Source organism: Lissotriton helveticus, chromosome 8 (assembly GCF_964261635.1).
Source record: "Lissotriton helveticus chromosome 8, aLisHel1.1, whole genome shotgun sequence".
NCBI classification, from domain to species: domain Eukaryota; kingdom Metazoa; phylum Chordata; class Amphibia; order Caudata; family Salamandridae; genus Lissotriton; species Lissotriton helveticus.
In genome coordinates this window covers 1504303115-1504330408 of record NC_136069.1, presented here as the reverse complement: position 1 = coordinate 1504330408, position 27294 = coordinate 1504303115, and the positions used below count along the sequence as shown (strand labels likewise).

Sequence of the window (27294 nt, the reverse complement as noted above, 5' to 3'; positions counted from 1 at the left end):
ATGTCGCTCCGACCCTTCAGACTTTAGTCTCTGCTCCTAGCACAGAGTTCGTAGCCCCCAGCTTCTCCTAGTAACACGTCATTGCCAGTTTTCGCGCACCATTAGGTTAGAGGTCCCGGCTCCTTAGGTAGCCCCCTCCAATGTTTCCGCCCATTCATGACATATTCTGTTACGTTTTGCATCACATGTCTAAGTAAACTCCCAGTTACACCTCTTATTTCTCTTATCTCTCGCGACTGCTACGCGTCACGCCTTCTACTCCACCTACTGTTACGCCCACTGCAATGTAATGCTATGTGTTTGCGCTATGTATATAAGTCAATGTTTTGTTATTAAATGTTAGCGCGCTCATCCCAGACCTAGCCCCAGCAGCTGCTGGGCCTCTTTTCCCCTGCTGGGCCCCAGTTGTCCTGCTGGGCCCTGTCATTCTGTTCCTATGCAGGTTGTCCTGATCCTGTCCTTATGCTGTAATAAACCTGCAGAAACTCCTACTACCTCGAATCTTGACTCTTATTTATTGAGCTATCTGTTATGCTATAAGTCTAGTCAAAAATAGGGTATTATTTATTTATTTACCACATAATGGCGCCCGAACAGGGACTTGCCCTTTCCCCACGCGTCGGTGAAGCCACGCCGACCCCCTGACCCTCTGCAGTCGTGACGGAACCATACTGGCCAAGTGCAGATATTTCTGCTTCAAGTATCCCTCAGGCCCACGGAGGAGACGGAGGAGGCGGTCCAGCATCCGAACGAGACGGTGGAGGAACGCGGCGAGTCCCGACCAGAGCCCAAGCCGAGAGTCCAAGGTCCGAGGTATCCGGAGGCCCACCCGTAACTGAAGTCCGAAGTCCGAAGTCCGAAGTCCGTCGTAGTCCAGTCCCGTCCGAGGCCTTCCGTTCCGTGCTGCCCGGTGAGTACCATTGCTGGGGTAGTGTCTAGACAGGGTCAGTCTAAATTGACTCCTGGTCCGTGGGTTGGTGGTACCCAAGCCCACAAACGAAGTGTTCACCTAGGTGGATACGGGTCTTGATGCGTTCCTTTATGGGACCGGTATGTTCCGTACTGTTACAGCAGTGCATCCAGTAACTCTAGTCTGTTCCGTTCTCGAGAATTCTGTTCTGTTTCTGTTTTCAGTATTTTCAGGTAGTATTCTGTTCGAACTGTTATGTTATGATATTGTTTACTGTATTTCCAATGTCGTGGTATGCCTGAATTGTTTTCCCAATTGTTATTGTTTTTCATGTACTGTATTGTGTTCCGATTCGAGTTTAGAATGCCGCTCTTTTCCAAGTTACGTCAGTTAAAAACTAGAAAGGGTCTGCTGGAAGCAGCAGTTCCTGTTCCGCCTAGGGACAGTCCAGGTCACTTTATGTATCAGAAACATGGCATAAGCGCCATATTGTATCTAGATTTATGGGTAGAGTATACCAAACAGTTAGAAGAAAAGTATAGATGGCCCGTATCGGGTACATGGGATGCCGAATGTATCATGCGAGTAGAAGAAGCATTATGGAAAAAGAAAGCCAGACAGTCACAGAAAGATGCCATCGAGTTATGGCGTAAGGAAGCGCATAGAAGAACGGAAAAGGAAGTCAGAAAGTCAGAGTTAAGTAGAGAATCCCAAGAACGAGCCCAAGAAAGAGAATTAATCGAGATAGGTGAACAAGTCAAAGTCGAACAGTCAGACAGACAGAGGCATGCCCTTATTAAGGGTATGTACCCTCTCCTTGCCGAAGGCTTGCCAAAAGCGACCCCAGAGGCACCCAGTAATTTCCCGCCACCATTAGTTCCGACCAAGCTACGTCACAAACCGACCGCAGCTGATATTTTTATTTCGTCCTATTTGGACGACACAGTTCCAGAATATGCAAATCCAGTTCGCGCTCCACCTGTCCCTGTAAATCAGGCATTTCCCGTTCCTCCAGACACCGGAGTACCTGTTACGGTACCCCCGGGTCAGCCTGTCATACAAGTTCAGCCCACGTTACAATTACCGACCCTGCAAGCACGAAGAATGTCAGTCGACGATTCTAGTATAGGGGCCGCAGGGGGAGGTCCTCCTCAAACCCCACCGCCACACAAGCGTCTATCAGCACTCGAATTACATGCTCAAGCATCACAACGTACTCCTAAAAGTAATAAGTCTGTTACAGAAATCAGACAAGCCCTTGCCGAATGTGTCTATGACACAGTCCCAGGCGAGTATAATATGGTTTTATATTCCGTACGCGTAAGAAGGGTGACCGAGTATCTAGTCACCTTACCAAATATGAAAGAAGATCTAGACAGAATATATCGTTTCATCCGTACAGGGGATGATCCAGAAAGTATTGGCGAAATTATGTCTCAAAGGAAAGCCGAGATTCAGCTCATGATATTAAAGTTCCTGATCAATTGTTTAATAAGAGAACAAGATTACCCGTCTAAAGATCCCGCCGAAATGAGAATTCTAACAAGGTGGAGTGATAATATAGCCGAGGGTAAGCACAAGACCATCAGTGCCATGGAGAGTATGTACAAGAAAATTCGTAAAGAAATAATAAGGTTACACGAACAGCGTAAAGCAGCACAAGTAAGCGAGAAAGAAAGTATCTCTGATCCTGAAGAGGAAGACGAGAATCCCGCCAGAATAGCGTATGTAGGAAAATCCAGATTTCCAGATCGCCATTTACGTCCAGAACCTAAGTCTATTTTTCATCATCTAGCACCAGAACGAGGTTCCCTAGAACAAGTATTTCAAGCTACCGATCACATCCTGAAATCACGAGTCGGTTACAGTGAACTAAGTACTATGCATGAACAAGAACTAGCCCGATCAGCAGTCCGATGGATTACTGATTCTACCACTTTTCCAGACGAAATAGTGGCACAAATGTTTCTGAAACTGCCCCCAGCCGAGCAACGACTGGTGGGTATGTATATGATCCAGCACCTCATTACCCTGTATGAGGGTCAACATTCTGATCCAGGCCCGTTACATGATATCCTGAACGAGTTACTCCAGTACAGATGGAGAGGTCTAAGTACCGATTTAATAAGTGTCATTCTAGAACAGCGCCACAAGTATAGAACGTTCCTGAACCCGCATTTTGTTCATGTCTCACCCCCAGAAAGTAAACCATTCTACATAGACAGACAGAATCCGCTACGAGAAGTCCACCCAGTCCAAGGGGCGGGTGGCGTAATGCAACGAGTGTTTGTATACACTCCGATATCAAAGATGGAACTTCTTGAAATGAAGAAATTAATCCCCTGTCACGACAAAGATCCAGCGGGGTTCCATAGAGAATTAAAAGACATGCTCCGTATGGGAGAATACACTTACCCAGATATCATTAAAATGTTAAAGGTCCTGCTACCCGCAGGGGTGTATGAAAAGTTAAAGGAAAAAGAATGGGAGGTGGGAGAGAAAAAGATCGATTGGGCAGCTCTAGAAGCTGAAGACAAGGCACGAGTACCAGGTACCGGTCTTGGAGATAAATGTAAAGAATTACCAGAGTTATTGATTCAAGTTTTACCCAGATTATTGACAACTAGGAAAGAAGACTGGGATGCAATCTCAGCCTGTAAACAGAAACAAGATGAGGATATTAGTGATTTTTATTCTAGATTTGAGAAATGTTTTAGTATTAACAGTGGTCTCAAGACAAGTAGTGAGTCATACCCTCATCTTTTCGTTACCAAATTAGTCGAGAATTCAAGTCCACAAATTAAAAACCGAGTTTTGAAAGTCGAAAGCACCTGGCAAGCAAATACTCCGTCCCAGATGCTCCAGATGCTTCAGTATCACCAGAATAGAATTAGAGAAGAGCAAGAACACGAAAGAAAACGTATGAAAGACACGAAAATGAAAGTGCTAGTTGCACAGTCTATTCCTCAAGACAGTCAGAAGAGAGGTCCGACTCAAGCCAGTCACCCTGCGGCTCCCGTTAAAGGGAACTGCAATTATTGTAAACAGCCAGGTCATTTTATAAACGAGTGTGCAGTTCTGAAACACAACATAGCTACTGGTAAGACTAAAGAAAGACCACGTCCGCCGAGACAAGAACAAGTTTCACAGACTCCTCAGTCACAGAATGCACTACAGACAGTTACAGTACCGCAGCCTATTGCTGCAACACAGCACGTTACATCGCAGATGTACCAGTATGCACAGTCCGAGTATCCAGAGTACCAGTCATATTCATGAAACAGCCTAGAGAGGGAGGTAGGCTTGCCTCTCATCGAGATACCTGTAGACCAAGAAGGTCCCTATGTTCATAGTCAAGTATTAGGGAAAGACAGAAAGTTTTTGATCGATACAGGGGCAAGTAGGACCACAATTAGTCACGCCGAAGTTCCAGGGGCTCCGCTCTCAGGCTCAAGAAATGTTTCCCTTGGATTTTCAGGAAAACCCATAGTTAATGAGATATCAAAGCCAGTTACTCTAGAAGTAGGTCCATTGTCCCGTACTACTGATCTGTTACTTACTAAGTCATGTCCAGAAAATCTATTAGGTATTAAGACACTGAAAGAATTAGGTGCAGTTATTTGCTGTTCCCCAGAGGGAATACGTCTGTTCCTACGTGACTTTAAGGGTCACTATGTATTACGAGATTTTGATTCAAGATTGTCTAATGTTCCATAGCATTTATGGGCGCAAGGTCCAACTGATGTAGGTTACATGCAAATCACACCCCATCGTGTGACTCTCAAACCAGGTGTAGTGTTACCACGAATCAGACAGTACAGATTGCCACCTGAGGCTGTAGCAGCCTTATCCAAAATTATTGACGAGCTCATGGCTCAAGGAGTAGTTGTAGAAACTGACTCCAATGTATGTAATTCTCCGATCATTCCAGTCATGAAACGTACTGATCCAAATGCACCCCCAGTATATCGATTAGTGATTGATTTACGAGAGCTTAACAAATGTATTATTCCTCAGTACCCAGTTGTCCCAGATATTTCTTCCCTGTTAACAGCCATTGATTCCGAAGCCATGTTTTTCACTGTTATTGACCTCAAGAATGCATTTTTTAGTGTTCCAATTCATCCAGACAGCCAGTTTCTTTTCGGATTTTGTTTAAATGGAAGGAGCTATATGTTTACACGCGCTCCTCAAGGTTTCACAGAAAGCCCTAGTATTTACAGTCAAGCACTCAAGAGACAACTAGACAACATTCACATGCCAACTGACACTGCCCTGCTCCAGTATGTCGATGATCTACTGATCACAGCCCGTTCTGAACGTGCTTGCGAGCGAGCATCACTTACAGTTCTGTATTTTCTAGCCGAGATGGGGCACAAGGTGTCACCTTCGAAGCTTCAATTCTGTGTCCAGCAAGTGGTATACTTAGGACACTTGCTGTCCAAGAGGGGTAGGCAGTTGACACCCGACCGTATCCAGTTAATAGCGAGTCTTCCCCAGCCAAGAACCCAGAAGGAGGTACGTGCCTTTATCGGCCTTACTTCTTATTGTAGACAATGGATTCCCCAGTATGCATTCCTAGCCAAGCCACTGATACAGTTAACGACACAGGAGGCAGCCGTATCGACTGTCCTCCCTTGGACATCTGACCATACACTTAGTTTCAACGAGTTAAAGAAAGCCCTATGTCAAGCTCCAGTTCTAGCTACACCGAACTACAGTAAGCCTTTTACACTTTTCGTTACTGAACGCGAAGGTACAGCATTATCTGTCCTCACACAAGATCAAGCAGGTCAATACAAGCCCTGTGCTTATTTTTCGAGCACATTAGATCCAGTCGCCCAGGCGTTGCCTGCGTGCCTCAAGTCAGTTGCAGCCACAGCACTAGCTATCAGACAAAGTGATTCTATAGTTTTAGGACATTCCCTGACAGTACAAGTTCCACATTCAGTAGAAGTTCTTTTAAACCGAACACAAACTCAGCACTTGACAATTGCACGTTTAACAGGTTATGAATTGACACTGTTCCAGCCACACATAGAAATTAGACGCTGCAACGTCCTGAATCCTGCTACACTGTTACCATCAGTTAGTTCAAATCCAGACACACATGATTGTGTGGAAGTAGTTAACATTACGACAAAGCCAAGACAAGACCTGACAGACATTCCGTTACCAGATCCTGACCTGACACTTTATGTGGATGGTTCATGTATGAGAACTAGTACAGGAGAACTAGTCGCCGCGTATGCAGTGACTACTGACACTGAAGTTATTGAAACACACCGTATTGATACTCTGTCCGCTCAAGCAGCAGAGCTAGTCGCTCTGACACAAGCCTGTATACATGCCAAGAACCTGAAGGTTAATGTTTACACAGATTCACGTTACGCATTCGGAGTTGTACACGACTTCGGAGTGCTCTGGCAGGAGAGAGGTTTTATGACTTCTCATGGAACCAAGATTCAGCATGGTCTCCTTATTCAAGCCCTGTTAGATGCCATACATTTACCGACATCTATTGCTATCATGAAGTGCAAAGCACATACGAAAGTCACTGACATTATTTCCCAAGGTAATGATTTAGCAGACCGCACAGCCAAGCTTACAGCACAGACTCCAGACATTCCAGTTAATATGACACATACTCCAGATCTGACTACATGCATGACAGTTAAGGACCCTACTCAAGATGTCATAGATATCCAGTCACATGCTACTCCCGATGAAATCAAGAAATGGTCTGTACAAGGAGGGGTCCAGACAGATCAAGGATGGTTAACGAAGGGTAGAGCCACATGGTTTCTCCCCGATTCTATGGTTCAAGTTATTATCAATACCGCACATAGTCCCGCACATTTAGGAGAAAAAGCTATGTTAGACAGTATCCAGACCATTTGGTTCAACAAGCATTTACGAGCTGCAGCCAAGCAGAAAGTCCGTACCTGTATGATATGTTGCCAGTTTAATCCAGGTAAAAGTGTCCCGGTGGAACAAGGTGGTTTCCAGCCCCCTGACCACCCTTTTGAGGTCCTCCAGATGGATTATATTCAAATGGAGCGATGTCGAGGTTTCAAGTATGTCCTTGTAGTTGTATGCGCTTTGTCCAGATGGACAGAAGCATATCCAGTCCCAGATTACACAGCCGCGACCACTGCCAAGCAGTTGGTTCGTGAATTCTTCCCTAGATATGGACTCCCTAGAGTCGTATATTCTGATAACGGCCAGCCATTCTCATCTGAACTCATGAAACACGTTTCCCTTTTGTTAGGGTACCAGTGGAAGTTCCATTGTGTACGCCATCCAGAAGCAGCTGGACTAGTCGAAAGGCATAATCAGACTCTGAAAATCCGTATAGCAAAAGTCTGTAAAGACAAGGGTGTGGACTGGTTAGTAGCTTTGCCAGTCGCTCTGTTTTACATGCGTATGGTCGCACATTCCAGATCAGGTCTGTCCCCGTATGAGGTCGTTTTCGGCCGCCCCCCTAATATGTGGGGTACTCCTAGACCCCGAAGTATTACCGATGTTTCATGTAATATGCTGACAGATTACCTAGCTTCCTTGATGTCTGCCCTCAACTCATGTCGTTCACAGGTTGCCGCCGCATTTCCAGACAATACCGAGGTGGCACCGCACGAGATCGTTCCAGGCTCCCTAGTGATGATCAGAAATTTCGACAGATCAAGTCCGCTGGAACCACGTTGGAAGGAGCCACGTCAGGTCCTCTTGACCACCCGAACTGCCGTCAAGTTGGAAGGCAGGAAGGGGTGGGTCCAACTTTCTCATGTAAAACTTTTCAAAGGATCGAAACCAGTCTTCAAAAACATTTCCAAGAACATTTCCCAGGATTCGAAGGATTGCCAGAACATTGTTTTAAAGGACTGTCCCGCACAAGACATTATTACAACCCCTCCCTTGTTAGAGAAAACTCCGCAACAGGAGTATAAGTTAAAGCTCAGGTCTAATAAGTCAGCCAGTTTGATTGTATAAGTCCTCCCCTAGGTGAAACGGTTAGACTGTTTCTGACATGTATAAAATAGACCCCCATAGTGAGAGAGTCAGTCAAAGCTCAATCAAATGTATCGTTTTTCTGAGTTTCATATTATTTCTCAGCATAATGACTTCCTGCACCAGCTATGCTTTCTATCTGTGTTTTTCAGTTCCTCATGTAAATATGTCTGCTCATGCTACAGTAGAGCACACGTTTAGTGATCTGCCTCCTCACGAATATGCATACCGCCTCGCCATGCGTAATAACACATTTATCCGTATGTTACATTATTCACACCAGACCAGCAATGCCACTAATTGTTGGGTGTGTGGTCGACTCCCCCCTTTTCAGACACCGAAGGGAGTTCTGCCACTCTTTCCTTATCCATTCTCACACAATGGTTCGTGTGGAGCATGGTCCACGTTAACGTCATCCTCAACAGATATGTCTTTTCTTAACAGTACATGTTTTCCAGACAAGCAAGGTTTCCCCCACAGAACAGGTTTAGATTTAGAAAATGAAGTATATAATTTAGGAAATTATTCGTCGAATTTCATGGTTCTGAATGTTCAGTCTGATACTACTCCAGACTCACCCGCTATTTCAGTACTACCAGTCAAAGGCGAATTATGTGTCCGTAGTTATGGTTCTGTACATATAGGTCATAGTGAATGTACTACTGTTATCCAGTATAGTGACAGTGGGAAATCTATTTTCAAAGCTTCACGTCATTCTTATTTTATTTGTGGTCAAACTGCATATGTCCGTCTGCCCCTCGATTGGGAGGGAACCTGTTACATTGCTTTCCTACTGCCACCTGTTTTTCTAGCCCCACCTGACTATCATAGGAATTCTTTCTTAGTACACACTAGACACAAGAGAAATCTCCCGATTGTCGATTATACTGAAACCGCCGCAGAGCAATTCATTGATATTGATAAAGGTGTTTTCCCTTATTTAGGCACAGTTGTAAATAGTAAGCTAATCCGTAGGTTAACAAGAACCCTTGAAGCAGTAGTAGATGAGACTGCCTCCGCTCTAGGTAACTTAACTGAAGAGCAATCCTTTATGAGAATTGTCGTTTTACAGAATCGTCTCGTCCTTGACGTCATACTGGCCGATAGGGGCGGGGCCTGTAGAATTCTCGGATCCAGTTGTTGTATTTTCATTCCTAATAACGCGCCGTCTGTTTATTCAGCTATAACCAGACTCCATAAAATTGCCCATCTGTTACACCAAGATCCAGGCACCTGGACATGGTCCGGTTGGTTCTGGAATATAATTTCCGCGTGGGGTTGGAAAGTCCTGTCCTTTTTAGGTATTGCAGTAGCGATCATATTTAGCTGCTGCCTCTGTATACAATGTGGCCCTGCGATTTGCAGCTTGTGTGCTACCTCTTGTATTCCCAGTCCCAAGCCCCGTTCTAAATCCCGTTCCAAGACAATTCGAGACGAGCAAATGGTACTGTATGAAATGATAGACGGTATCATGAATATTGATGTTTCCTGATGGAAACGTAGTGACAAGGAGGGAATGTGGAAAAGTAAATTTTGCCATGTTCTGTGTCCCTACGCCTCATCCATCATATGTTATGTGTGCATGACCAATATGCATATGTTATTCCCCATTTCTGATTAAAGACGCAATTACAGTTGTGTCCACCTCTAGTATGCTATTTTCCAGTCCTCGTGAATACTACGAATATCAGGCCTATGTAAGTAATGTTGCCACGTTTCTCAGTGTGCACGTTATTCAATTATAAAGTCTCCGTTTCCAGGCCTCAAAAGGGCCCGGACCACAGATTCAGCTCCTGTCTCCTGAAAGCCTCGCTAAGGAGCGATACAGCCCCCACCTGTATCCTCGACCCTTCACTTACTTCCTGCCTTGCAGTGCCCGGTGCACCCCGGCTCTGCCTCTGAGTCTGCCAGAAGTATGTTATAGTTCCTGCTATCAGTTCAGTCCTCCTCCTCTGCATTCCTAAGCTACTGAACTGCATCAATAGTTTCCGTCATTGTCTAGCCTTCTCGTCTCCACGTTAGAGAAATACTGTATTTAATGGTCATTTAATATTCTTCACGCACTACATGTAGAATAATGCATGGTCCAGTCTTCGAATCAAGTTAGCTTTTCCCCTCATGACTTCTAGTTTATATCAACATGTTCCCTAAACATTAGATACCAGATAGGGTTTAGGTACATGTCGCTCCGACCCTTCAGACTTTAGTCTCTGCTCCTAGCACAGAGTTCGTAGCCCCCAGCTTCTCCTAGTAACACGTCATTGCCAGTTTTCGCGCACCATTAGGTTAGAGGTCCCGGCTCCTTAGGTAGCCCCCTCCAATGTTTCCGCCCATTCATGACATATTCTGTTACGTTTTGCATCACATGTCTAAGTAAACTCCCAGTTACACCTCTTATTTCTCTTATCTCTCGCGACTGCTACGCGTCACGCCTTCTACTCCACCTACTGTTACGCCCACTGCAATGTAATGCTATGTGTTTGCGCTATGTATATAAGTCAATGTTTTGTTATTAAATGTTAGCGCGCTCATCCCAGACCTAGCCCCAGCAGCTGCTGGGCCTCTTTTCCCCTGCTGGGCCCCAGTTGTCCTGCTGGGCCCTGTCATTCTGTTCCTATGCAGGTTGTCCTGATCCTGTCCTTATGCTGTAATAAACCTGCAGAAACTCCTACTACCTCGAATCTTGACTCTTATTTATTGAGCTATCTGTTATGCTATAAGTCTAGTCAAAAATAGGGTATTATTTATTTATTTACCACATGATCATGACAACGGACGCCTCGTTAGAAGGCTGGGGTGCAGTGCTCAGAGAGCTTCAAGTCAGTGGACACTGGAGTCCAGAACAGCGCCAGAGCCATATCAATTTCCTGGAGCTGACGGCCATTCGGTTGGCTTTGCAGGCTTTCCTTCCCAGAGTTCGCAACCATACAGTGCTGGCCTGGACGGACAATACGACGGCCATGCACTACGTCAACAAGCAAGGAGGTACCAGATCGCAAACTCTGTCCACAGAGGCTCAACGGATCTGGGATTTTGCGATTCTACACAACATCACTCTGACAGCCGAACACCTGGCGGGCTCACTCAATGTCAAGGCGGATGCCTTGAGTCGACAGACAGAAGTGACTCACGAGTGGGAATTGAATCAGTCCATTCTGGACAGGGTGTTCTCGGGTTGGGAGACGCCAGCCATCGACCTCTTTGCTTCTCCGGAGAACGCCAAATGCAGGTTTTACGCAAGCAAAGTTCACCATCAGGGGTCCCTGGGGAACGCTCTTTCGATGGATTGGTGCAGCGCATTCTTTTACGCTTTTCCTCCAATCCCCCTCATTCCTCGAGTTCTCAGGAAGATGAAGGCACAGCCCTGCAAAATGATTCTAATTGCTCCAGCATGGCCCAGACAGTTCTGGTACACAGAGCTTTTGAGGCTCTCCCAAGCTCCTCCAATTCGCTTACAACCCATTCCGTCCCTGTTGTCAAGGAGTCAGGGGCAGGTTTACCATCCGGACCCGACATCGCTCCACTTGACGGCGTGGCTCCTGAACACAGAGAGTTCAGTCATCTAACACTCTCCCAGGAATGCAGAGAGGTTTTGTCTCAGGCCAGAGCACCAAGTACCAATAAGACTTACAAGGCAAAATGGAAACGATTCTGCTTGTGGTGTCAAGGTCAAGGTCTCCACCCTTACAAATCCCAACCTCATCAATTGTTGCCATATTTACTATCTCTGGCTAAGTCTGGCTCGGCACATTCATCAGTAAAAGTACATCTAGTGGCCATATCAAGGTTTCGACACAGTTCTTCAGGTCCTTCCTTATGGTCCTCTAGGATCGTTAAACAATTCTTAAAGGGCTTATTCCGGATTTATCCGCCAGTTCGTCCGCCTCCACCAGTTTGGCAGCTCAACCTTGTCCTGGCTCAACTCATGAAAGCTCCGTTTGAGCCTGTGCACAAAGCAGATTTAAAGTTCCTGTCTTGGAAACTTGCCCTACTCTTGGCTCTAACATCAGCGAGAAGAGTGAGTGAGCTTCAAGCCCTCTCCATAGTGCATCCATTCCTTCAATTTAAAAGAGAGGGTCTTATTCTTCGCACCAATCCCAAGTTTATCCCTAAGGTGCCATCTGAGTTCCACTTGAATGAACCTTTGATTTTGAGATCTTTCTTTCCACACCCTTCTACGCCTGCGGAACGCACGCTACATTCTTTGGACGTTCAGAGATGCTTAAAATTTTATTTGGAGCGCACATGTCCCTTTCGGAAATCAACCCAGTTGTTTGTGTCCTACAGCGCACCACGGAAGGGATTTCCTTTGGCAAAGAGTGGCATTTCCCGCTGGATCTCCAGTACGATTCAATTCTGTCATCAGGAAGCGGGCAAGCCACTGGACAGTAGAGTCCGTGCACATTCCACAAGGTCTGTGGCATCGTCGGTGGCTCTCTTCTCGGGAGTCGCCATTAAGGACATATGCAGGGCTGCAACGTGGAGCAGTACTCATACCTTCACGAAACACTACTGCCTGGAGTCTGCAGGACGAGACGACGCGGCTGTTGGTCAGGCAGTCCTGCGGAATCTTTTTCATTGAGAGGTGAGCTTCCCTACGATCCCTCCATCCTGGTGAGCACATTTTGTTACTTTTTCTTATGCTATATGTATTACTGATAAGGTTATGTGATGCCATGTATTTACAAAATGTGTTCTTGGTAATTTACTGCTAGCTACTCTGATACAAAGCATGGGAATCTATGAAAGTTCCAATACTGGGGCAAGAAAACAAGTTACTTACCTGTAACTTTGGTTCCCCAGTATTGGTAACTTTCATAGATTCCCATGCGCCCACCCTCCTCCCCTGGGAAAGCTCAGTCTTTTTACAGAGATAGTGGCGGTTTGCACAACGGCTACGAAAATCTGAGGCTCTGAGCTCTCTCAGGAAGGTTCTAGAGGGTGAGACTGCTCTGATTGGTCCTGGCAAAAGTTTGGTCTCTTTTTACAAAAAGAGGGTGATAGGATACAAAATGAGATGAGGCCTAGGCCTAGGTTTCTCTTTTGTTTCTATGGTTTTTATACTACCGAGGCTCCCATTCCGACGACGGGGAATTATACAAAGCATGGGAATCTATGAAAGTTACCAATACTGGGGAACCAAAGTTACAGGTAAGTAACTTGTTTTCTTCGTCCTGATCAGTCATGATGGCTTTGAACTTGATCCGGGCACTGGTCGTCTTGTCCGTGAGGGAGAAAATGAGTTACCTATCATCAGCATAGGAGAGAACGTTGATATTGTGAGATGGGATAATGCTGATTAGAGCACCCATGTATGCATTGAAGAGGGTCGGGCTTAGGGAGGATCTTTGCAGAACTTTTCACTAAAGTTTGTGGGCATCTGATGTGTACGCTGCCATGATGACTGACTTGGTCCTCCAGTTAGGAAGGAGTAGATCCATTGGATTGTGTGTCCTTGGATTCTGAAGTCATGTAGCCGTTGAATGAGGATGGGGTGGAATACTGTGTCAAATGCTGTGGAGAGGGCCAGGAGGGAGAGGGCCTCTGTGTCTTCTTTCCTGAGTCATGCGGAGGTCATCCGTGGCAGCAATGAGGGCAGTTTCCATGCTGCGGTTGGGTCTGAATCCAGACTCCGTCGTGTTGAGGAGTTGGTGATCATTAAGGTAATTAATGAGGTGTCTGTTCGTGATTTTCTCCAAGACCATGGCCAGGAATGGTAGCAGGCATATTGATCTGTAGTTGGCAAGCATTGAATGGTCTGCAGAGGGTTTCTACAGCAATGGGTGGATAGTTTCATGGTACAGTGTCATGCCTCCACTTGTCATCCAAAGAGAGGATGTGACATGCTACAGAAAGCATAGAAAAATCAAAACTTAATTTTGAGGAGAGGGAAGGAAGTGGGTAGGGACTGAGTTGAAAACTGTGCAGTCTGCTGAGGGTCTCACTGCAGGAACGTCACTGCTGTAGACTGTCAGTATTTCTTGAACCAGTTAACTAATGGTGAAAATAGTTTTTGAGGTGGTTAAATGGGAGACCCATGTGTTATTTACCTGACCATAAATGTCTTTGAGTCGCCATGGAAACTGATGCATAAGTTTTGACAAAAGAAAGGAGAAGTTGATTTGCACCCCTACATATAAATGCTCTCATTCTGGCCTCATATTCTTTGATACATTTAGAAACACAAATCTTGAATTGTCTGGCAAGGCCCGGAACAAGGTGGATCCCATAGACCTTTTTTCTCTTAGCAAGTGACAACTTGACATCATCTGGGGTGAATAACCTGCCATCAATATCTAACGCTTTCACATTCAAGACTTCAACAAGATAATAAACATAATGTCATAGCCAATTTGGCTGACAGTTGCTGACAAGTTAGATTAGAATTATCTGTCCAATTGCCAAAAGTCCTAAAACCATTTTAACTTTTGACAGAAATGAATATCTATGTTCTGGAGGATCAGTCAAGGATTAGTCAAGTGGTGTTCCCTAATCTGGTGACCATCAACCAAAAATGTCACCAACTGAGATTGCTGACCTGTAGGAATTAAAAGTGCTGCAAGCCAAACCTGAAGAAGCTATTTCAGCCTGGAAATTGGGAAGATTCGCCACATCTGTCCCTAATGGATTGAAACTCCGTTCACGACACCGCCTGGTACATCTGACCAATGCAGATTTGTTATATGCTTGGCACCAGGCTTGCAGAATGAACTCAGAAGATTCTCTAAAAAGTAGCTGAACTTATCATCTTTACTCAAATTTCTCCATGCCATAAACTGAAGTTGACCTGAAAGCACAAAGGGATGAGGAAGGCCTAACTTATTCATTAGAAGGTTCTGAAATGGAGAAAATGGGATTGGATGAGCGCATGCTGGTTTCAGAAGGACCAAGAACCACACTTGGGATCTCCCGTAGGGAGTCACTATGACTAGTTTTGCTTGTTGGTGCATGATATATGTACCATGAATCACAACAAATGGGGGGAAAAAGAATGGAGACCAGACAGTCAATCCTGTGGAAAAGTATCTGTTACTTTGCTCTGGATCTGGTCTCCAACTGTGAAAGCGAGGCAGTTGATATGCCAGCTGGGAGGCAAACACGTCTGTAGCAAAAAAAAAAAACAAAGTACCATAAAGTTTCATCAGGGATTGAAAAGAACTCTGATACAGTTTTCACTTGCTGGAATCCATGAGTTTGCTCTGCCCTGGTAGATTTTCCACTGTCATGCAGATCCTGCAATTAAGGCAATGATGCCAAAAATCCATCACTCAGCGTGCCAGAACCTTGGGACTAGTGCCCCCCCAAGTTGTTGCTGTAACAAACTACTGAGATGTTGTGCACCTTCAGCAACACAGAACAATTGATTCTGTTTTTTGCATCTCCAGTTCTTTTCTGACCAGGTTTTTTTGATGGAAAAATGACCACATCTGGCCACATTCAAGACTGCTGGCATCAGACTCTATCACCAAGTCTATCACCAAGTCAGGAATCAATGTGAAAATGGCCCAGCCATTCCACATTTTCATGTGGGACTGCCAACAGCATAGTTCCTGTCTGTCCTCCTCTAAAAGAGGAAGAGGGTCTGACTATGACAGACCATTCTTGAGGTTTTGGATCTTCAATCTCTTGAAGGCCCTGTAGTACATGGGCCCGTAAATATCACTTTACTAGAGGATGAGAGTAATCCCATGATTCTTGCAAGGATCCTCAAGTACATTTTAGCCTTGGTCAGAGTTGAACTCAACTCCTTTTTGGCCCATTTTATTTTGGAGGTTGGTAACTGAAGGGTTGCAGATTGGAAGTAGATCTGGAACCCCTTGAACTTCAAGGCCCTAATTATAAGTAATGTGGAACGGTTGTATGATAGTTAGTCACACAACAATAGGGAAACCCAGTATTCAGCCGGACCTGGGCCAATAATGGTATGAAAAATAAGTGGTCCAACTGACAAATACTTGGAGAAATCTTAGTATGATACCCACATCCACCAAATCAATTTGACCATGACACAATATTATACAATTTTCAAGGATTTTATAATGTAAATTCATTCAAAATGTTCAGCATCAATAGTTGCTTCAAAGCATGAAGAAAAATAAGTGCTCAAGGAAGTACTTGTGATGGGATGTTAAAAGTGAAGGGAAAGCGGTGATAACTACAATATTTACAATGATGAGATAGACCTGTCTAACAATATTTGAATTTCTAACTAATCGACTCCCAAGTAGCAAGAGTTTGTAAATGCGTGTTACATCCTCCACATCTGGGCATAAAGAACATGTACAGGTCAAAGTAAAGAAAAGTCGACGTTTCGATCCCAAAGCATTACGGACGGCCTATGGTTCCTTAAAAAGGGGTCTTCCTCAGGACAGTGAAAAAGAGCAACCTCCGTACAGCAATGCTGCGCAGGCTATGAAAAACTTAAGGGATCGGACTATGTAGCTCCTAATCCAGAAAATGAGGCACACAGCGCATAAACACAGAAGTCCAATATGTGACTTGAGTTGCTGCGAAACAGGAGACTTCTGAGAAGTGTTGCCAAAAATTCCCAATACTTCCAGTACTTAGGGTGACATCAATCACTTATAACAGTATGCATCTGTATAGTTCTTCGGTCCGATGTGAGAATGCTGTGTTTGTCTCGCTTCTTGGTATGGTAGAAGCACAATTGGTTTTACCACACATGCTGCAATCACACAGTCCAACCACGAATGCCTCTTAACCACGCATTCCTTTACCACAAAATTTCGTGCTATAGGCATGAATGGTAAAGGGGTTTAGTGGCTAAGGTCGCCACTACCCCACCTCCCCCGACCTTTCCCCCACCCCTGTCCCCGCACTGCCCCTTAAACTACCCCAACCCCCAACACTAAAAAGGACCCCAACTACCAATTCCACTGCCCTAAGGCCTAAAAATCCTACACTACCCAACCCCTTGCCCTCCCTTAAACTACCCCAACCCCTTCCACTGCCCTAAAACCTACCCGACCCCCACCCTAAAAACGAACCCAACTACCCATTCAACTCCGAATGCCCTAAGACCTGAAACCCTGCACCCTAAATGACACTACCCCGACCTGTCCCTTAAACTACCACAAGCCTTTCCACTGCCCTAAAACCTACCGCGACCACCTCGCGCAGCCCAAAAATCTACCCCAACTACCCATTCCCCTCCCACTGCCCTGAGGCCTAAAACCCTACAGCGCCCCGCCCGCGCTGTCCTTTGAACTACCCCAACCCCTTCTACTGCCCTAAAACCTACCCCGACCCCCCTCCCTTAAAAATTACCCAACTACCCATTCCCCTCCCACTGCCCTAAGGCCTAAAAGCCTGCACCCTAACTTACACTAAAGCCCCAACCCTCCTTCCCAACTGCGCTGTCCCTTTAACTACCCCAAACTCTTCCACTGAACTGAAACCTACCCCAACCCCCTCCCATCCCTAAAAAAACCAACCCCAGCCCCACTTACCTCACTGCGGCGTCTTCCTGCTTTTGTCTTCCAGCAGCTAGATCGCACACTGCCTTAACCATGCATAGGCGTGGTTATGATATATGCATGGTTAAGGCGTAGTAGAGCTTGCGTAGTCGGAACACGCATTGTTCAGACCGCAGTGTTCTGACTGTTTCCCATGTGGAACAAAACGTATGCATGCTTTAATAAGCAAATTTAATTCTGCATGATTATAAGATGTTTGGTTTTTCCTCATACAGGATTTTCATCCGGATTCCACATTGTTTATTCTAACAGGGGGGACCATACAGCGCTCTACTACATCAGAAAAACACCTTGCCCTTAACTCACCTTCCCCTCCTTCACCTCTCCTTCCAGTCTCCCCCTGCTGGTCTGCACCTATATTTATCACCTGCTCAAAGCAGGTGGTAAATGTATGTCGTTAAAGCACATGAAGTAGAGGATTAACTGTAGTTTTAAGACTGTAGGAATCAGTTCTGCACAGTAATTCCCCATTCCATGGGGTATAGTACTCAGCACTGCACAGTACTAAGGTGATTTTACAAGGTGGTAATGTTAAAATTGCCCCAGTAATGTGCAACTGGGAATCCAGACCTGTATGTTGAATTGGGGTTAGGTCTGACTTGGACCCATTGATTCTGAGTCTTAGGCTTAGCAATAACTCTGTGGTCAATCAAAATAAATCCCTATCGGAGCAGGAACAAGGCTGATTTTCATATTTTTATTTCCTGTCTGAGGTGGCAAAAAATGATGCACTGGCTTCTGGCTCAGAGTAATTACCAGTGGCAAAGATTCATTCAAGTAATCCACCCATCCTCAATTTGTAGGAGTCATGCTTAGCTTAAAAAATATTATTTGCAAGTCTTTCACATACAAATGCGCGGCAAAAATGTACCTGCATTTATACCAAATTCTAGACGTGGGCTTTCTAAGGTTTTACACAGAATCTTAGTAGTGTGTTTCAGTCTTGTTAGAAATTATCACACGAGGAAGACTACTTTTTCACAATTAATTATTTGATGTCATAAAGTGTGAGCCCCAAAAATAATTTATTTAGATGTTGGCAGTTCTGCTTCAAGGGCATGAACAGTTTAGCATCTCCTTGACTTTCGTTTCCCATGGCCTATGGACTATGAGACGTGTGAGAAAATGTCAAAGACTGAAATGTGGCATGAAGAATTTTCCCCAAAAAATTTAAAGACCTAAAAATCCAAACATTTGTTCACATATTTAAGACATGTAGATTTTTGGTTTCCAATTTAAATGTGTGCATTTTTATAAAATTATAAAGACAAGGTCTAAGTTAGAGGTAGTGCAGCACATTTGAGTTCTAGCTTGCAGTACATACAGTATTGAATCACAATGGCTCATTTGTAGTTTGCTCTAAGAAAAAACTTTGCAAATGCTCTTTTTTGTAGGCTCTTATAACTAATGGTGCAAACCTAACATCAAAAGATGATCGGGGCTGCACTCCATCACACCTTGCTGCAGCTCATGGACATTCATTCACTTTGCAGACCATTCTTCGGAGTGGGGTGGTAAGTTTTAATTTGTTTATTTTCAGTTCATTGTAAAGGTTTTCTTTTTCAACGTTTAAACTGATTAAGCCCTATTAATTCTGAGGCCTACGACTGCACCAAATTAATCAATAATATCCAGCATTGGTGTGTGTTGTTCCATGGGTCTCTAAGAAATACCAGTATATTTTCTGCATAGAGTGGTATAACTGATCCCACCTCCTCTGCATCAAACCTTTCTCTATATTATACGTTTGAACCATCTGCGGGAGTTGTACTATATCTAGCACAAGGACGCGAGAAGTTATAAGACTTGAATGGTCCTCATCTGTAGTGCTGTTATAGGACACAGGACACCACTGGCAGCCATGTTTGGATCAGCTTTTGTGTAAAGCAGTTTCATCATTTTGATTAAGTCAGGGCCAAATGTAAACTCTGATAACATCTGTAGAAGTTGATAGAGTCAACTGCATTTTTAGGATTAAGGGTTGGCACTAATACCCCCAACTTCTCAGTTACGCCAAGTAGTGCATGGAACAATCTCCTCGATTTGTAGCTGGTGGATCTATTTGAAATAAATCCTGCCAGGTCAAATTGTTCCCATAGTAGAAACAACATATTTACAATTACTTTTAACAGTACTTTGTTATCCAAATTAATGAGCGAGGCCTATATGAATCATGCTTTTAGAGTCTGTATTGGGCTTTAGAATCACTGTAATTACCGCCAAACACTACACCTCAAGTCTTGTTTAAAGTAAAATGTCATAATCTCCATTGCCAAAGACACATCTTCCCAGATGGTGCATGCCTGAATTGGCAGACTTCCAGCATTACACAGTAAAAAACTATAAGCATTACATTATACATACCCCAAACCTATACATGACAGCAACATATTAACCACACACTACTGTTCATTCAGCTCAGCTGCTCAGAAAACGGACTTTGGTCTTTGACTTTAAAGCTATACTAATGGCAATATGGTGCTACACAAATCTTGAAAGCAAAACCTAACTTCTCTTGTAGGAGAAGGTGGTTCTGGGTATGGGTATGGTATTTATATAAGTGTTCAATCACCAAATGTTTTTGGTGATAACTAATCACTGGAAAACTGGCATTTAAAATGCTGGCTTGTGATACCTGAAACCAGAATTACAAATTCAAAAGATACATTTTCAAAGACTTCTTAAACTTTTGGTAAAGATACTTGACCATTAGTAAAGGAGAATAGAATTCCACAGCTTAGCTGATGTCACTGAGACGACCCTATATCTGAAAGTAAAAGTTCTCACTCTCGGGATCTGAAGTAAAAACCTTTTGGGGAACATAGTTATCTTCTTGACTTATCTGAAAAACAATTTCTGGCCATGAAGTCCAGTTTTATTGCAGAAGAAGGATTTGTGTATGATCCTCAGGGGATTTAAAGGCAACATATTTCTGTGCAGTTTCCTGATGACGAGTGACATTTGATCACATTTCGTAGGCCTGCAGAGCAGACGCGTTACTGCATTTTAAAAAAGATGAAGGTGAGCAATTTTATGCATCTAAAAGAATGGTGTTGGTGTAATCTAACCTTGATTGAATCAAGGCCACAACTTCTAGGTTCCTGTATTTTTTTATCAAGACAAAGAAGGCAGGACCTTCAAATAAAAAAATTAAAACATTGTTTTTAGAAATTTGGGATTCAAGTACTATTTGAGTCCATAAAGATCCCATGGTCACATGCACAGAGGGTGGGCTATCAGGGTGAACCTTATACTTTGGGACATTTCAGCTCATTCACTTGAATTCTTGGAGAAATTAGCAGAATTTCAGATTTTTTCAAGAATTCAGTTACAAAAAATGGCAGATCCCCCACTGAGTCACCAGTAAACTATTTGCCAATAAAGACTCTAGTTGGAAGAGGACTTTGATAGTTACCCCCCTACCAATGTTTCCTTATACATCTCAAACTGTTCTGTCGCATTCACCTCCATTGAAAATGTCTGGAATAACCTAACGTGGGGTGGGGGTGGGGCGGGGTGCAGGTGTACTCCCAGTCCCTGGGTGCTTGAGTTCCACAACAATGACACTTGGTTCAGGTTTCCATTGATTATTTTAGTCTGCTTGTGGCATTGTATGTTTTTTTTTCTGAAAGCAGCTGGGCATGTATTTCAGATGATTCGCGCTTAATTAAAGAACGAATCTCAATTGCATGAAAATCCTTAGAAACTCCGTTAGGAAGCAAGGACCTTGAGGGAAGCCCTAACATTCTAGCAAGAAACCTCACTGCAATACATTGTTTTAGCTGTCTGCAGAATTCTTAGACTATTTTACAGTAAAACACAGAACATTGTGGTATTTTTAGGATTATTCCAACACAAATGGAGCGGGCACTACGTTCCAAACACATGTTGCACCCCGAAGAAAGTGCAGGGGACTCCACTTTTCATCCAATATTCAATTTTTGTATCCTTTGTTCATTCCATAAATTCATCACATCTTTTTTTATTTTTTTTAAGTTGAAACGTCATAAATCCCATATGCTTAGGACATGCCTATCCAGGCCTTATTCACTAGCACCTGGGATTAATGTTAATCTAAATATCCCAGAATACAAAATAAAAAAACTGAATTTACGCTGCAAGACATACATGGGCCTGGGAAACATTGGTAACTATGGCTTAAAAGGGGACACTGGCTATGACTTGTTCAGAGAGGATTTGATAGGACTTTTTGTAAGGAGGGGGTTATTTATTTATTTCTAACTTTTTTTATAGCGAGAACATGACCCTAGTAGGTATCAGAGCACTTTACATGACGAGAAGTAGAGTAACGCTTGACCTGGTACACAGGAAACACATGCGTGAGAGCAAAACATATCAGAAAGTAAAATAGGATAACAAAGATTGGTCTTGATTAAAGTCAGTAATAGGAAGGTCAATCACCATAAGAGTTTGGTAACTATACATTTTCAATGTCGCCGATATATTGTCGTAGGGTAAAAACTTAGTCAGTAGAAAAGATTCAGCTTCTTTTTTGAAGGAGAAGGTAGAGATTAGTTGAACGTCCGGTGGTAGAGAGGTCCATATCTTGGGTGCAATAACCGAGAATGCTCTGGCAACAGTTTTCCTTTCGTGGGTTGGTGGGAATTTCAAGAGGGCACATTGTTTGGGGGATGAGACAGGGTAGGGATGTAGAAGGGTCACTGGTCTTTAAAGAGGGTACATCATTTGTCTTTCAAGAATAGGAACTGATGAGGCTTTCCAGAGGGAAAGGGGTATTGAGATTTCAAAAAGTTGTTCTAGATACGAGAGTTTAGAGGGGATTTGAAAGGTACTTTAATGTGGTTTTAAATAAGTGGACACTATATTTTTAAAAGTTGCCTCAATGGATGTTTGCAGAAGTGATGGATTCAGGTTTCAGAGAGGATATCTGAAATGGGCTTTGCAGAACAGGGTAGAGAGGTTAGAACTTTTAGATGGGTCTAGAGAGGTATTCGCAGAGATGGTCTGAATGTGGCTTTATAGTGGAATATTGATGGGGCTTTGGAGTGTATGTCTGGCTGGGTTTTTGCAGAAGGAGAAAGGGGGGAAACTATTTGGATGAGACTTTGTAAGGGTGCAATGATACAGCTGTCTAGGAGTCTTTGCATATGTGTCTGTTTGGGGTCTGAGGATGGGTTGTGGCTTTAAAGAAGGCATAACAATTGGTCTTTTTAGCAGTGTTTTGAAAAAACATTCAAAGTGGGTTATTTTAGGTGGGGATTTTAAAAGGAGATCTGGATGGGGTTTTGAAAAGGGGTTCTGGATGTTCTATTAAAGAGAGGGCCTACATGTTCTCTTGTTGAGGGGTGCCTGGATGGGGCTTTGTTAAAGGGTATCTGAATGGTGCTGTTAGAATGAGATCTGGGCAGGTCTTTGAAGGAGGGTATGTTTGGGTGAGCGCTTTGCAGAGTGACTTTGGTGGTAATTTGAGGAGGGTTTAGGATAGGACTTTGTTGTGAAGGGTCAGGCTATAACTTTGAAGAGGAGTTCTGGATGGAGGTTTGATGAGGGGCCCAAGTAATAAATCCCAAAATCCTGTCGGGTCAAACACACAGTTTTCCTTAAGTGAAGCCTGGGCTCAACCCCTGGCAGCTATGGCACAGAGCAGACAGGCTTAACTTAGGAAAATGTGTCATGTACTTAGCAACACTAAAACAGTCAAAAGGTCAATACAAACACAATGAATGTATACAAATAATTCAAATGTAATAAGAAAATTACACCAAAATGGCTAAAATCCAATAAGATGGACGAGGGATATGAATTTTTCAAAGACAAAAAGTGCTCAGAAAAGTAAAGCACCAACGGCTATGAATCAGAGGTTGAATGCACCAATTAGATTGTCTTCAAATGCAGTTTGTTTTAGTGGAAGTCGAAATTCTCCAGTAGGGCAAGGTTGAAGGACTTATCAAATGAAGTCCCTTCGAATCTGGCTAGCCACTGAATGAGGTCCCACTGACACATTGGCTTTACATGAAAAGCTCCAAGTGGGAAACTTCAACTTTCATGGTTTCCAAGGGTCCTCTCATCAATCAAGTGGGTGCTTTTCGTGCCTTCGCTCGGTTAAAATTCCTACTTTCGGATGTTAGGCTCTTTTTTTTGAAGCTCAAAATCTTTTGATGGGGCAAGCCTGAATCTGTGTTAGATGAAGTAGGATGTATGTCGTTACAACGCATGCTTTTTCCACGCATGCCTTTACAACGCAGGTATTACAACACAAATCATTACGACTTGCGTTGGGGGCACTGGATAGTGGAATAGTTTAATTTACTATTCCAACTCCAGTCCCCGTGGATAGTAGGGAAGGTTTTGGATAGTAAATTAAAATATTCCCTATCCTACAGTGCCCTCCAGCGCAAGTCGTTGTAACGACTTGCGTTGTAATACCTGCCTTGTAAAGGTACTGCGTGGTAAAAGTTTCGTTGTAAAGGATGTTTCCCGATGAAGTATGTGAAGTGTTCTGAAGGTATGGGGGTGAGGTGCTTCTTTTGTGCAGTTCACTAGTCATTCGGTGGAGGTTTTCTCCGGTATACTCCCTAACTAATGGGCAAAAAGTTCCTAAGTGCAGAACTTCATATTGGTGCAGCACATCTGTTTGCCTCACTGCAAACTATCCCCAAGTGAACCATTCTCAGTAAAAACTAAGATATCAAACTCTTTCTGCTCCTGGAGGGAGCTTATGGCACACCTGGGGGTGTGCTTTGGGTCCCCTCTAACTCAACCTCTCTAAACTGGTTCTGGGGCCAGCTCCCTCGAGATAAGAGTAGGAGGCTAAAGTGTGTTTTGTGATCAAAAACCCCTTTTCTGCAGGCCTCTCTTATTGTTTACCTATAGAAATATAGGTCTCCCTTAGATCCTTTTAAGTTAGTTAAGTTCCCGGATACTCCTGTACTTCCATGTGCGGCCTAAGATGGGCCTCATTCCTCCTCCGAGCCTTCCTCCCAGGCCAACGCCATTGTCTGTGCTCTAAAAGTAGTATTTCACACCTCATCAAAGCAGCAAGGGTTTCGGGCAGGAAACAAATAACTTTTTAATTTGCTTTTCCTGTATATTTATCAAAAATGCAACTTCACCATTGATTTGGATTTTTATTAAATATTTTTTTTTTTGAAAACTTTTTATTGATTTTAAAACAAGAAAACAAAAGAACAACACAACACAAGGCAGTACATTAAAACGTGTCATCACGTGGTCCGTGGGGGGGGGGGTACATAGAGGAATCAGGCAGTAGTGCAATCAATAAGTGGGGGAAGGGAGAGGGGGGGGGGGGAAAGGAGACCAAAATATACACAAAACAACTATATTCCTGTAGAGGAAACGTCAGGTTGGGAGGAGGACAAATCAGCATCAAATTCCGACAGTGGGGGAGTACATATATCTCCACGGTATGCGTTCCATTGAGTCCACACTTTCCCCCACTTGCCTGGTTTGCCACGGGAGACATACACCGTCTTTTCTCGAAACATGCACCAATCCATGTGTTGTGTCCACCCCAGAAGTGTCGGAGGCTTCTGAGCGCCCCACAGCTGGGCAATATCGCGCTTGGCCACCATGTTGCCCAAGGTCGCCCAGCGGAGCTGCGCTTGATTGTAGTCATTCGGCTCCCAGACATTCAACAGGCATCTTCGCGCTTCAGGCAGCAATCGCACTCCCGTGACCTCACTCATTACTTCATGCACACGAGTCCAATAAAGTAGCACAGCAGGGCATTCCCAGATAATATGAAGGAACGTGGCCACCATACCGCACCCGCGCCTGCACAATCCATCCATCGAAAAACCCATTCGAACCAGACGTGGGCCAGTTACATACACCCTATGCAAAATTTTCAGTTGGACAAACCGAAGACGTGCCGGGATAGCCACTTCCTTCGGGGAGGAAATAGCGGAATGCCAGTCCTCATCATCGAGTTCTAGACCATCTCTGGTCCGCAACCCTCGAAGACTATCTAGTAGATCAGTCCTGGTATTGATCAACTTTTTATAAATTAGCGAGATTGTGCTATCAGGAACGTGACCATCCAGAATCCTATCCTCGAGCGGGGATGCCTCCGGCTCGTCCGAGCCTAGTGGGAAGACAGACAAGACCGCATGCCGGACTTGCGCATATCTGAAGAATTCCTTATCATTCAGCCCATACGCAACTTTCAATTCCTCAAACGTCTTGACACTGCCCTTGATCCATACGTCATCTACCCTACTGATCCCGATCATGTCCCACCGATCAAATCCCTTCGATTGCCAAAGGGAGCCCAGTTTATCCGAAGCATATAGAGGGGTAGCTCGGGTCGGCCTATCGGCCCATCCCGTGGCTGCCGTAGCTCTACGCCACACCTGCACTGCTGTTTTGGTGGGGCCCGTAAGAGTTTCGCCAGCTGATTTCGCATATAGAGCCCTATTGTAGTGCCCACCGGGTAACAACCATCTGTCCATCGCAAAAGCAGGGTTTAGCGGGGGAGTGTAGGTGCCATGGTTGATGGCCCCCAATTGAGAGGCCCAGTAATAGCGACGAATGTCCGGGAGAGCGATGCCGCCATCGTACCAAGGGAGTGTAAGCTTCGAGAGGGCGATGCGAGGACGGCCCCCCCATAGTAATTGCCGCTGCAGACTCTCAATCTCACGAAAATAATCCGCCGGCACTACATCAAGCGTGTTTTGAAGCGCATAAAGGAATCGGGGGAGCGACATCATCTTAAACAACGCAGCGCGTCCCAAGGGAGAAAGGGGGAGTCTGCTCCAAGTCCCGACATCTGCCCGAAGGCGTCTGAGAGGGGGCAGCAAATTGCGCTCATACCGAAGTGTGGGGTCCAAGGTGACAAAAATTCCCAGATACTTGAAACCATCGAGTACCACCGGAATAGGACAATCACGGGGCAGGAGAGGAGTATCTCCGGAGAGAACATAAACGCAAGATTTAGACCAATTTATAACTAAGCCGGAATTTTTACGGAAAGAAGTCAAAACATCGAAAAGGACGATTAACGACTTTCGGGGCGATGTGAGGTATAAAAGGATATCATCTGCATACAGAGATACACGGCCTTCAAATCCCGGAGACCACCGAATGCCCTTCATGGAAGGTTCCCATCGCAGCCAAGCCGCCAGTGGTTCTAAAGCAAGGGCAAACAAGAGTGGGGACAGAGGACAGCCCTGGCACGTACCTCTACCGAGAGCAAAGGTGGCCGAGACACGTCCATTCACCACTACCTGGGATCAGCGTAGAGCAATCGAACCCAGCGGATAAAGGCGGGCCCAAACCCGAATTTGGAAAGGACCGCCCAAAGATAGGGCCATTCAATCGTGTCAAACGCCATGGTGGCGTCCAAAGACGCCAAGATGGCCGACTCTCTCAATGTCCCCGCTCGCGCGAGGACTCCATGCAAGCGCCGAAGATTAAGTGCCGTATTGCGATGTGGTATAAATCCGGACTGGTCCGGATGAACCAGATCGCCTATAACAGCCACCAGACGATTAGCAAGAACTTAGGCCAGGATCTTGGGTTCAGCATTTATAAGGGAAATAGGCCTGTACGATTCGCAGCGGTCACGCGGCTTACCCTCTTTATGTATAACCACTATGGAAGCCAACCTTTGATCAGGAGGAAGAAACCCTTCCTCCAGTGATTCCAAAAACATAGACCGCATATATGGTGCCAGCACATCTGGACGGAGCTTATAGAGTTCTATGGGGAGTCCATTAGGGCCCGAGGCCTTCCCGGAGCGGACCGAACGGATAGCGGTCGCAACCTCATCCGCCGTAGGCGGAGCCTCAAGCAGGTCCCTCTCAGATTCAGACAAGCATGGTAGCGAGATATCGCGTAAAAGCATGTGGGAGTCCTGCTCCGGTCTATCAGAAACAG

General features: G+C 44.6%; 1 protein-coding gene across 3 annotated transcripts in view; it reads left to right on the top strand.

The window, feature by feature from the left end:
* Positions 1-27294, top strand: part of ANKRD42 (ankyrin repeat domain 42) — a 322945-nt gene that overhangs the window by 145454 nt on the left and 150197 nt on the right. For all 3 annotated transcript variants that reach the window (XM_078656238.1, XM_078656237.1, XM_078656239.1), the window contains exon 4: positions 18810-18929. In XM_078656238.1, coding sequence (XP_078512364.1) covers positions 18810-18929 — 120 coding nt within the window. The remainder of the gene's footprint in view (positions 1-18809; positions 18930-27294) is intronic.